Consider the following 12986-nt stretch of genomic DNA (forward strand, 5'->3'; position numbering starts at 1 on the left):
CTTTCATCAACACAACATGGTATTCCAAAGTTCATAAATCCACCTTTACCAGACAATAACCAAAAATTTAGTGAGCCAGAAATACATAACCATCCACAGTGAAATGTCAAATATCGCTCACTGCGACAATTGGATATTTAGTGTCAGCTCCATGACCGGCCACTTCCATGCCCTCTATATCTATCACGATAGCCTGCATAATGTTATAATAATGAGACCCAACTCAACAAGATGGCTTTCAACAATGTCTTGGGGAAAAATGATAAAGGGTGTATAATAAAGAATAAGCAAGTGTATTATATCTTCAAAAAGAGAATCCAGCAACTTACCTAAAGAAGGAGGTGGTGCACCACGGCCCATATTAGCCAATTCTGGGCTGACTTTTTGTCCAGCTTCAGCTAAAATGTTAATAAGATCCTTGGCAAATCTGGCATTAGCAGCCGTGAAAAAGGTGTAAGCTGTTCCTGTTGCTCCAGCTCTGCCAGTTCGACCGATGCGATGTACATAGTCCTCCAGCGACCCCGGAAAGTCATAGTTAATGACATATTTGACATCCTTAACATCTGTTGTGAACATATATAGAACACATATTAGTTTCCCAGTATAACATAAGTTTTAAGTTATTGTCTCTGAGAGAACTTCTGTATACCTAAGCCTCGAGCAGCTACATCAGTAGCCGTCATAATAGGGCTTTTCCCTGACTTAAATTCGGAAAGAACCCAATCTCTTTCTGCTTGGCTCTTGTCACCATGGATAGACAGAGCAGGCCAACCATCCATTCGAAGCTGTCTAGTGATCTGATCACAACCTTTCTTGGTGTCCATAAATATTAAAATTCTGCTGCCATCCATTATATCCTCCAGTAGATTGACCAACCTTATATCAAGTAATTCAGTATTAAGGAGCCATATCTCCAGTTCAAGTACATTATGTTATCGAAAATGTAACAGGAAGCCTACTTGTTATACTTCTGACTCTCGGATAATATCTCTACATGCTGAGAAATTGCATGATTAGCTTTCAACTCTTCAGAACCAATTATAACCTGCATCATGTAGAATTTCAATTTGCTCATAAAAAACACATATGGTAGTATACTGCAATGTACTCCCTCCGTCCCACGAAATATGTCTGAGAGTTGTCAAAATTTAGATGTATCTAGATGCTATTTTGTGTTAGATACATCTAAATTTTGACAAATCCGAGACATTCTTCGTGGGACGGAGCACTAGCAAAATGATTGTGGACTACTATAATCACCTTGTATGGGTCAAAAAGGAAATTCCTTGCTAGCTGCTCAACTTCCTTTGGCCAAGTAGCACTCCAGTAAAGTGTTTGGCGATCTGGACGAATCTGAAATAACAATTACTTTTGATGTCACGATTATATAGGTTGAGCTTAAACTGAGTCTAGCACTAATGTATAATGTGTATCTACATGTTAAAGATCATTGCTGCTCCGTTTGGATGTTTGCATTGGCAACTTTGGCATTGTACTGGGTTAAATGTCCAATACCCAGAATATTGATATTGAGATTGAATGTCAATATTTTTGTTTGGATGTTTAGATATTCAGGACCCGGGTTTGATATTGAGGTTGAATGCCAAATGTTGTTTGGTGGTCAAAGTGTGGCATTGCAGTTGTATGAGACTTTAATCATTATACTCGTTGTATACGTGTAAAAATTGCACTACAGATTCTTATACAGAGTATTAATTCTGCACGCTATATGTCACAAAGCCCTGCTAGGTACAACAGACTTGGATCATTATACTCGTTGTAGTACCACTCATCGGTCGATCAACAAATGTAGATTGTCCCACTGCGATGCAACTGCGGGTTCAAACTTCAGAGGACGAGTTTCATCCTAGCTAATCGGAGAATCGTAGCTATCTTATACCAAAAGCGATACTAAACAGAGAGCACAACACAAACCAGCAGAGATCGAGAGAGAAGACAGAGAGAGGAGGAGGGCGGACGTCCAAGCTCAGGGGAGAGGCCAGGATCCAGGCGTCCAGCGGCAACAAACCTGCGCCAGATGACGGTCGCCGGAGCTCGGGGTGCCGGTGTTAGAGTAATCCTTGCTCAGGAGTTAGCTAATACCTTCTAGTAGTACTGTAGGTGTTGGTATGTTCTAGGATGTTCTAGGAGTACAAGTCATGTGTAAGCCCTAGACAGTAGCTAACTTTGGTTAGCAGGTTAGGTTTACAGTAGAAAGCCCTAGAAGGGTTTAGAAATCTAGTTGTTGTACCTAGCTTGTATCCTATTAATAGCACTATGCAATACAAGCTGCATGAAGCTTTTGGTAGCATCACACAAACAGCCTACTTCCCACACACTACCTGTGAACTAGCAAGGCTAACAGTTGGTATCAGAGCGTTGGTGAAGATAGGATCCTGAGAGATGTCAGCTCCAGTTGGAGGTGTTGCTGCCAGTCCGCCTCGCCAGCCGCGGCGCCGTTCCCCTTCACCACCACCGAGACGACCGCACGTCAGCGGTGGCAGTTACCCAATGATGACGCTGACGCGGACGAACTACACCGAATGGAGCCTCCTCATGAAGGTGAAGCTGCAGGCTCGGGGCGTCTGGGATGCAATTGAGCTCGGCGCCGACGACTACCAGGAAGATCGAATGGCGCTGGAGGCCATCTTGCAAGCGGTGCCACCAGAAATGATGGCTGGACTAGCCATCAAGCGAACAGCGAAGGAGGCGTGGGAGGCGATTCGAGCCATGCGCGTTGGTTCAGACTGCATGCGGAAGGGCAAGGTGCAGCAGCTAAAGAAGGAATTTGAGATGATCTCGTTCCGCGAAGGGAGACTGTTGATGATTTCGCGTTGCGCCTTACCAACCTCGTCACAAGCCTCGCCACGCTCGGAGCACCTATCGATGAAACTCAAGTCGTCGAGAAGTTCTTGCGAGTTGTGCCGCCTAGGCTGTCATAGATAGCTCTTGCGATCGAGACTCTCCTTGACACTTCTGATATGTCATTGGAGGAGGTCACCGGTCAGCTGAAGGCAGCTGAGGATCGCCTTGAGCTGCATGAGCCAGCACGTGAGCAGGGCAAGCTCCTACTCACCGAGGAGCAATGGCTAGAGAGGATGAAGGGGCGCCAAGGAGGCAGCTCCTCCAGGGCTGCACGCGGCAGCAGACAACAACGACGACGGCCACCACGTAAGAAGGTTGGAGAAGGCAACAACGATCGTGCAGCGGCTTGGGACGGCCCGCGAGATAACACATGCCACAATTGTGGTCGTCACGGCCATTGGGCAAAGGACTGCAGGCAGCCCCGTAGAAGCAGGGCATATTTTGCCCAAGCAGAGGAAGATGATGAGGAGCCTGCACTCCTCATGGCTCAGGTTTGCACCACTTCTGCCCCAGCCAGGATGGTGCAACAAAGCAACGCCCCTGCCCCAGCCATGCTAGTGCATCAAAGTGACACTTCAGCTGCTGCCATGGTGGTGCAGCAGAACGTCGCTACAGCCCCAGCCGGTGTGGTGCAAGATAGCACCGCTACAGCTCCAGAGCATGCCCCTTCTCACATCGATGAGCCGAAAGCAAAGGCTCACCTTGGGGCAAGCAGCGTCGACGAGCTCGAGGATGGAGTAAAGGCATACAAGCAGCTGGACCCAGCCACAAGGCGTGTTCGCATCTCCCGTGACGTTATCTTTGACGAAGAACAGGGCTGGGATTGGGCAGCAGATGGCAGCGAAAACCCCAGCAGCAACTTCGACGGGGAGTGTATCAGCCGTCATGCCATGAGGGTGCCTAGCCAGGTGTCCGGTTCAACAGGGGACAGCTCCGTGTCCTCAAGGCGTGGGGATCAAGGTGCCTCAGCCAGCGCACCACCAACGCCTCCATCAGCTCCAGCAGCAACTCCAGAATCAACGCCTCCATCAGCTCCAGCAACAAGTGCTGCAACCACATCAACCCCGGTTCTCGTCACGCCACCAGCAAATGATGATGACCGACTGGATGCTGCGCATGGAGACACACCGGTTCGCTATCGCAGGGTCAAAAACCTGATTGGAGACGAACCAGTGCCTGGGCTCTCTGAGCTACACTTGGCCAGCACGGGGGAGCCGTGCTCATTCGCAGAAGCTGAGCGCGATAAGGCATGCACGAGGAAACTAAAGCAGTGGAGCGAAACAACACATGGGAGCTTGTTGACCTGCCACACGGGCATCGACCAATAGGCCTCAAATGGGTCTATAAGTTGAAGAAAAATGAATCCGGCGAAGTAATCAAACACAAAGCACGATTGGTCGCTCGCGGCTTCATCCAGCAAGCTGGCATAGACTTTGATGAAGTCTTTGCTCCCGTCGCTCGCATGGAATCAATCCGGCTGCTGCTTGCTTTGGCTGCGCAGGAGGGGTGGCCCGTCCACCACATGGACGTAAAATCAGCCTTTCTCAATGGGGAACTGAAGGAGGAGGTCTATGTGAAGCAGCCACCAGGTTTCGTCGTCACCGGAGAAGGAAAAGTCCTACGGCTGCGCAAGGCCCTCTATGGTTTGCGGCAAGCTCCGCAGGCATGGAATGCGAAGCTCGACTCCACGCTCAAAGAAATGGGCTTCAAGCAAAGCGAGCATGAGCACGCAATCTACCGGCGCATCACGGGCGACACAATCTTGCTAATTGGAGTATATGTGGATGATCTGATCATCACAGGTTCGTCCAAGCGAGCAATTGAGAGTTTCAAGGCCGAGATGAAGACGAAATTCCAGTTGTCATTCTATCTTGGAATTGAAAACAACAGCATGGCGATGGCATCAGCCTATGTCAAGCACACTAGCCTCGCGCATCTGGAAAGTACACACCCCAATGGAGAAGCGGCTCAGGCTTAGCCGTGAAAGTACAGCAAAAGAGGTGGACGCTACGAAGTACCGACAGATCGTTGTAGCCTACGCTACCTCGTCCACACCAGGCCAGACCTGGCATTTGCCGTTGGGTTCGTCAGTCGATTCATGGAACGACCCATGAAGGAGCACATGATGGCGGTGAAGAGAATTATTCGCTACGTCGCTGGCACGACCCACTATGGTCTTCACTACCGACGGAAGACAAAGGATGCACATCTACCTGGCATTTACTCTGTTCTTCCTCTGCTTGGTGAGTTGGCAATCTCTCAAGCAAAGGATGGTTGCTCAGTCTTCATGCGAGGCAGAGTATGTCGCAGCCACAGCTGCAGCAACTCAAGAAATTTGGCTAGCTCGACTGCTTGGAGAATTTTAAGGAAGACAAGCTAAGACAATTGAGCTAATGGTGGACAGCAAGTCTGCCCTGGCATTAGCCAAAAATCCAGTCTTCCATGAGCGCAGCAAACATATCGATATTCGGTTTCACTTCATCAGAGGTTGCTTGGAAGATGGAAGCATCAATGCCAGCTTCATCAATACTTCAGATCAGCTCGCTGATATTTTGACAAAATCACTTGGACGAGTGAAGTTTCAGGCTGAGAGCTAGAATTGAAATGGTCCAAATCAAGTCAAGCATGAAGAGCAAGGATTAGGGGGAGAATGGAGTAATCCTTGCTCAGGAGTTAGCTAGTACCTTCTAGTAGCACTGTAGGTGCTGGCATGTTCTAGGATGTTCTATATGTAAGAACTAGGCAGTAGCTAACTTTGGTTAGCACTTAGGTTTACATTAGAAAGCCCTAGAAGGCTTTAGAAATCTAGTTGTTGTACTACCTAGCTTGTATATTCTATAAATAGCACTATGCGAGCTAATGGTGGACAGCAAGTCTGCCCTGGCATTAGCCAAAAATCCAGTCTTCCATGAGCGCAGCAAACATATCGATATTCGGTTTCACTTCATCAGAGGCTGCTTGGAAGATGGAAGCATCAATGCCAGCTTCATCAATACTTCAGATCAGCTCGCTGATATTTTGACAAAATCACTTGGGCGAGTGAAGTTTCAGGCTGAGAGCTAGAATTGAAATGGTCCAAATCAAGTCAAGCATGAAGAGCAAGGATTAGGGGGAGAATGGAGTAATCCTTGCTCAGGAGTTAGCTAGTACCTTCTAGTAGCACTGTAGGTGCTGGCATGTTCTAGGATGTTCTATATGTAAGAACTAGGCAGTAGCTAACTTTGGTTAGCACTTAGGTTTACATTAGAAAGCCCTAGAAGGCTTTAGAAATCTAGTTGTTGTACTACCTAGCTTGTATATTCTATAAATAGCACTATGCAATACAAGCTGCATGAAGCTTTTGGCAGCATCACACAAACAGACTACTTCCCACACACTACCTGTGAACTAGCAAGGCTAACAGCCGGAGCAAGGTCGCTGCATTAGGAAAAAAATAGAGAGGTGCGGGAGAGAGAGTCGACAGCACAGAGGACCGCAGGGATGAAGGAGGGTGGCACCAAAGGGGCCGACGGTGCCAATCCCAGCTGGAGAAGGAGGGTGGGACTGTGGGAGGGCAGGATTGCCGCCGTCGTCGCCAGTCTCCCGCGTGCGAGTTTGCCAAGCAGAGGGAGGAGCGATGTGTTTTGTGAGACAACCATGCGTCGAAGCGGTGCGGCCCGAATACCTCGCGATAAGCTAACCCCTCGACATTCAGCCTCCAAGTTTCTTGCCTTTCAGACCTCGCCTCGAATCTACCCAGCTTCAATGTCTAGATCAACCAAACAACTAAAATCTGAGTATTCAGGGCTGGCACCCACCCAAATATCCAATATCTAGGCCCAATGCAAACATCCAAACAGAGCATACATAATTCGTCAACCTCATGATAATGTGCAAGTGGCAAAAAGCACAAATCAAACAGAGAAGATCGGAGCACTGATTTGCTCGTATGTTCATCATGGGGGTTATATAATGCAATTTGTAAGAAAACAAAGAGGTGTACTGTGTACCTGAGAAACAATTTTCTTAATCTGAGGTTCAAAACCCATGTCTAACATACGATCTGCTTCATCTAAAACAAGGTAAGTGACCCTCCGCAAATTTGTATGATGAGACTCAATCATATCAATTAGTCTTCCTGGCGTGGCTATGATAATTTCAACACCTGCATAAAATAGGACAAATCAGTATTGCTGCGACAGTCATATTTATCCCAAAGAGTCAATAAACTGATACAAACACACCATCTTTTCAAACGGGTGCATGCACACTGAGGGAGGGTGGGATATAGAACCTTTTTGAAGATCACGAACTTGAGGACCTTTTGGAACACCGCCATATATACATGTGCTTTTTATCTTTGATGATGCACCAAATTTTGTTGTTTCCTGCTGTATCTGAACAGCAAGCTCACGGGTTGGGGCTAACACGAGAACAATCGGACCATCGCCAGGAGCTTGAATAACAAAACACATGTCAGTCTTTAGATTTCAGAAAAAAATGAAGTAGGATATATGTAGAAAAGCTAGTCAAAAAAATATAAGCAGCGTATTCGCACCTAGGATAGGCTGAGCATTAACATGAACAATGGCAGGTAAGAGGTAAGCGAGTGTTTTCCCAGATCCTGTTTCAGCAATGCCAATAAGATCACGCCCCTTCAGTGCCATTGGCCAACCTTGTGACTGGATAGGGGTAGGTTCTGTAAACCCAGCTTTTGTAATTTCTTGCAACACATATTCTGCAGAAAAAAGTGAAGGGACTTCAGGAAGTAAGTGGAATTGAAGACTGTGACATGTTATCATGTTAAAGCTAAGAAAGCACGAATAAAATAATATATGATGTATCTCAAAACTGCAGCGTCTTTCTTTTAACAGAAAAGACTGCTTTAAGTAAACGAAATACAATTTGATGAACAAAGGAGGAAAAAAAATAGTTTTGGGGAAGACATTAAAGGGTATCATGATTTGGTCATACTATTTCCTCTTGAAGCAGTGAGCTTTCTTGTAATAATGTGATGTAATGTGAGGACTAGGAAACTATTAGTTGAAAGAAAAGGTAACAGATAAATTCACTAATTTTTTTTCAATTCATAAAACATATCTGTTGCAGTCAGCTTATCATAAAATCAAGTATCCTCGAAACTGTGAAAATAAAAATCTGAAACTCTGTAAGAAAGCGCAATGACTGTACATGCAAGAGTAGCACGGCCAGTATTATTAGATCCTAAAATCCAATATTTTTGATTACTCACATATGTTGTCACTTACATACAGGAATTAATACAAGAACAGAATCACACAGGATAATGACAATTAAAATTTGAATGCATAGAATAATTCAGAATGCGGCCTTTCAACTCATTTTGTGACCATAAGTGAAGGAGGGGTCATATCACTAAAAGCAATGTGTGTCATACTTCCTATTTTGAGCGATGCAACAACAGTTTCATCAGTTACTTCAACTGAATGCCCTTTAATCTGCCACAAATAACACTTGCCTTTTCAGCAAGAGTAGTTTCGCAACTAAGGACTTAAAAGTTGGCTAGCATTGATTGTCCTTCAAATGTGAGAAACAACAAGAAAGAATTTGGCATTTCAAAGAGAATCACTGCTTCACAGGGCATGCCTTGATAGGCTGACAGTAACCAACTAAGGGCATGTACATTCGTTTAGACGCCTGCCATCGGTAGGAGCTCTCCAGGTCACCTGTAGACACACGGAAAAACAGCCTCTACAATGGTCTAATTTTTGGCTATCTGTACCACCCGATAAGTTAGCAAATTACGTTGACCAAATCAGAACTAAACTCTCAACTACTTCCAGCTGCCATGGGAAAAATAGGAGCACGATTCCTTTTGGGGCCACAGTTACAACAGCCATCCATACAATGGGAAAAGTGCTGTCGCTAGCCAGCGATTTTCACGCGCGTAGACCGTCTGCAACTTTACCGATGCCCTCTTTCTCTTTCCTTCATTTTTCTCGTCCACATCATCAAATATACTAGCTGGCATCGCTTACAGACAGCCTACGTATGACTATTGTACATGCCCTAAGACAGTCAGCCTAGTGAGAGGAGAGTATTTGGGTGAATTACATTTTAGGTGCTTCAGAATTATGCCTTCTGAGTGTGGTATGAATGATCACAACACGGCTCATCACAACGTGTCCTGCTGGATATACGAAGTCCATAGCTAAATGAAGACGCTCCGATTATTTGATTCTAATAATTGATTCAACAAGGATGCTAATAGAACAGACTAACTTATCCCCTTCCCTCCTAATAATCCTACCCAATTTGTGCACCCTGCAGCAATTTCTGCGACACTACAGCAGCAAACAGGAGAAAAAGGAGTTGAAGAAGAACACGACTGCCTAACCTGGGAAACCGACGTCGCGGAAATCGCCCACCGGCTTGGGCACGTCATTGCCCTCGACGGTGATCTCCCGTCGGCGGCGGTACGCCTCCACCTCCTCTGCCGTCATGCCGGCCACCGCGGGCACCTCCACGTAGAAGTTCTTCTCAAACCGCGGAAGCCCCTCCAGCTCCGCCGCCGCTGTCGCAGCGGCAGCGTCCGCCTTGGTCGGCGGCGCGAAGGCCCTCGTCCCGCCCCCGAACGCCCCCTCACTGCAACACAAGCGGAGTAAGTAACCCACCGGAATTAGGGTTGCGATTCGGCCTAGGGTTTAGAACGGAGCTGTTTACCTGCGGCGGTCGCGGTAGGAGGCGGGGTCCGCCGCGCGGCCGTCGAAGCGGCTCATGGCGGCGGTCGCCGGCGTCAGCTAGGGTTTAGGTGCGCGGGGTGCGGGCCTCGGCGCGGGTGCGGCGGGGACGTGCCGAGGCGGCGGTGGGTTTGGTTCTGCGCGTGAGGTCTCTGGCCGGGAGCAAGGAGACGGCGGCGGCGATTCGAAACCAGACGGCGGCGGGCGAGTTCAACAGGCGAGCTCCGCGCGTGCGGCAATGTCGGGGTGGAGTGCTCGAGCTATCGCCCTCATAAACGCATTTCTTAAACACACAACCCGACTAACAAAACGTATTTCGTAGTATACGTTTTGCTATCTGATTAGCGGTAATCAGAAAGCGTAAACGGGAATGACAGCACTGACAAGTTAGGCCCGCTGCTGGGCACGGAGAAAAGGGAAAATATCAACGGCGGAAGGGGTTTATCCATTTGTGAGAGTTTTCGCCCGGAGACGATGGCCACCGTCGCGGCGACCATGACGACGCCGGCGCCGGCGCCGGCGCGCCACCACCGGTTCCGCGTGCGCGCCGCCTGGGACATGAACCCGGGCGCCGCCACCATCGCGGCGCCTAAGACATCCAAGCCCAAGCCCAAGCCGGCCCTGGGGCAGTCGCCGGCGACGGCAACCACCCCAGCCCGCGCGCCGCCTCCCACGCACGCCGACCTCTTCGCGCGCAGCAGCGAGGGCCAAGGTATCTGTCATCATCCCTCAGTTTATGCCCCCCTGACCAATTGCACATACGCTCTCCCACTGAAGCTCTTGCGGGCATGCTCTGCATAGTATAAGGAGCACACCACCATTGCAACTACATACGAGATTTTGACTCTGAAATGCAAGTGCAGTAGAACAATTCGGTCATTGGGAAGCGATATTAACTTCATTTGATGGGCTAATGTTAAGTATTGTGTAGTTAGTGTACACTATTCTTTTTTGCGGGCAATTAGTGTACACTATTTACTCTGGAGATGTTTGTAGTCTGATCAATACCTTGTTAATTGTTATTGTTCTGTACTAGCAAAGAAGAGCACGTATATGGGGTTTGAGAAGTGGTGGTTGCCGCCTGCGCCGGTGGTTAAGAAGCCACGTTCACTCTACAACGCCGCATCGCTGGCCTACTTGGGAGACTGCATATATGAAGTGAGAATCAGTTGTTGTTACTGACTGAATTAGTATTTACGATGTCTATATGATGTTTCTGATGATGATAATGATCATATTTGGTCAAGCTTAGCTTTTTTATTGTGAGCTAATCTGATTCTCGCTCTTCGTGATACAGCTTTATGCTCGGAGACACTTCTTTTTCCCTCCACTAAGCATCAACGAGTACAATAAGCGTGTGATGGATGTCGTCAAATGTGAAGCGCAGGTATGAATTCAGCTCTTCTTTATCCTCTAATCAAACAGAAAGCATAGGCTAAATGCTTTGGATGTTGTTTTAGTAGCTAGTACTATTTTAATGTTTGTACGTAGTTCATTTTCTCAAGAACACCCCATTTGCCTTTTCTTTTTAAACACGCTATATATAAGAGAATGCTTTGTAGCATCATGGGGCCAGGCATTTTCACATCAACTGTTATCTGTTTCCTTCCTTCAGGATCTGTTGCTGAACAAACTTCTTGGAGAGGATTTTCTAACTGAAGAAGAAAGGTAAACCAATGTTTCTAGCCTTTTATTGCCTATCAGTAAACAGTTTACTGTAGCATCTGTTCACATCACTGGATGTCTTGTGGGATCGTGTGTTCAGTGTTAGCACATCAGTACTCAGGACTTGTAAATTCATCTTCCTGAGAGTTGCCATTACGCGGCACCACATGTGTGCCTTTTTTTGTATTACAGTATAGATTATGAACGAACATGATGCTCTCTCATCTATAAAATGTCTGGCACATATATGAAACATGACCTTTGCAAGTACTGAGAGTTACTTACACTACACAATCATGTGCTGTAGGGACATACTTCGCTGGGGAAGGAACATCGTTAGCAGCAAAACTCGTACAAGAAAACGTGCAGGGATTGCAGTCTACAATCGAGCATCTTCACTTGAAACACTGGTTTGTTCTACTCCAAAATGTTTAATTATTATTTGCACCAAGTATCTTATTTTCCCCCTCTTAACTAAACATTTGTGAAAAAAATCAATCAAGATCTACAGTACTAAAAATCACATTGATGGACCAGCCTCGCTTTGTTTCTAGAATATTAATCCTCACATTGCTGGATGATTCTTCGTATAGGTTGGATATCTTTACCTCACGAATTTCAAGCGTTTGGAGCAAATGATGTTTCAGTTAGGATTCACAAGTGGCGCTTCATCACAGAATATTGCAGAGGAGCTGCGCGCCAGCTTCAAGTAAAGCAACCTTGATTTGTATTCCAATGATTCTGATATGTCATCTTGGGCTGTTCTTACAAGTGTTTAACCTCTGTCAGGGAAACAGCCTCCGCTTTTGTACACTCTCAGAAACCCGCAAAGCGATGAGTAGTCTCAAAATGCAGTGACCATGGTATGATTTGAACAGAAGTTCTTCTGATGAATCAGAGAGGGACATGAGCATGCATGGGTTGTGCCATATCTGATCCAAAACTGGGACTTGGACAAACGATTTGTGAATGATTTGCATGTCAGGCAAGTTTGAGTGAGTTCAGGAACATATAAATGTATGCATCATGCAGGCTGTGCAAGAGAAATGGCTGATGTCAGGGAGGACCTGATGATTTTGATCTACCGATAGTGACTACGTGATGTTTAGATCATGAGTGCCATTGACACCCGAGTTGTGTGTGGGTTTCGTATTATTTGTGTATCATGGCTAAAGATTATTAGTGGGATCTATTGAAATTTTTTTCCCAATATAATTAAATCACAATGCAGTGCCACAATGTAGTCTTCTTAAAATGTTTATCTCACAAACCGCTTGTTGTGTTTGTTGTGATGGGATTTTCTAAGTTCTTGTCACTTTCTTACCGGTTTATCGAGATGTTACCATCAATTGGTAACCATGTTATAGTAATCGGTTCTCAGGTTCCTAAACACCACATTCCACCCATGTAAGACTTCCAGATTGTTGCTTTTATAATATGATGGTATCTGTTATATGTTGATACATTTGAATACACGTTCTATCTCTTCACAATGCAATGTCAAAAAACATATAAATTATTCCTACCTCCCTTCCGGAATTGTTGTTGTGACCACAGTTGGACTATGTTTGATCGGTGTGTTAGCTTGTGACAACCTTTAGACTAGCGGGTGTGGATGGCGAAGTCCTGGATCTTCTCGGCGTCCTGGAACGGCACGATCTCGAACTCCATTCATAAACGCCGCAGCTGCCTATCACGGACCCGATCTGGTCCTTAGTACTGGATCTTGATCGCCGCCTTGGACGACCCCTTTTCCGA

The 12986-nt window shown here is 46.5% G+C and overlaps 2 protein-coding genes across 2 annotated transcripts; one reads left to right on the plus strand and one right to left on the minus strand.

Moving 5' to 3' along the window:
- Positions 1–9809, minus strand: LOC127341461 (DEAD-box ATP-dependent RNA helicase 20). Its single transcript, XM_051367318.1, has 10 exons — positions 9547–9809; positions 9221–9468; positions 7403–7582; positions 7139–7300; positions 6855–7009; positions 1261–1353; positions 960–1045; positions 650–876; positions 330–563; positions 1–193 (listed from the first exon to the last, which is right to left on the minus strand). Exons 1-10 carry the CDS (start codon positions 9600–9602, stop codon positions 144–146), a joined length of 1491 nt encoding a protein of 496 aa, XP_051223278.1. The 5' UTR covers positions 9603–9809; the 3' UTR covers positions 1–143.
- Positions 9810–9991: 182 nt separating this feature from the next.
- LOC127341462 (uncharacterized) lies at positions 9992–12538 on the plus strand. Its single transcript, XM_051367319.2, has 7 exons — positions 9992–10275; positions 10600–10721; positions 10861–10950; positions 11179–11231; positions 11536–11638; positions 11822–11937; positions 12018–12538. Exons 1-7 carry the CDS (start codon positions 10038–10040, stop codon positions 12064–12066), a joined length of 771 nt encoding a protein of 256 aa, XP_051223279.1. The 5' UTR covers positions 9992–10037; the 3' UTR covers positions 12067–12538.
- Positions 12539–12986: the final 448 nt, after the last annotated feature.

This window comes from Lolium perenne, chromosome 3, assembly GCF_019359855.2.
Source record: "Lolium perenne isolate Kyuss_39 chromosome 3, Kyuss_2.0, whole genome shotgun sequence".
Taxonomy (NCBI): domain Eukaryota; kingdom Viridiplantae; phylum Streptophyta; class Magnoliopsida; order Poales; family Poaceae; genus Lolium; species Lolium perenne.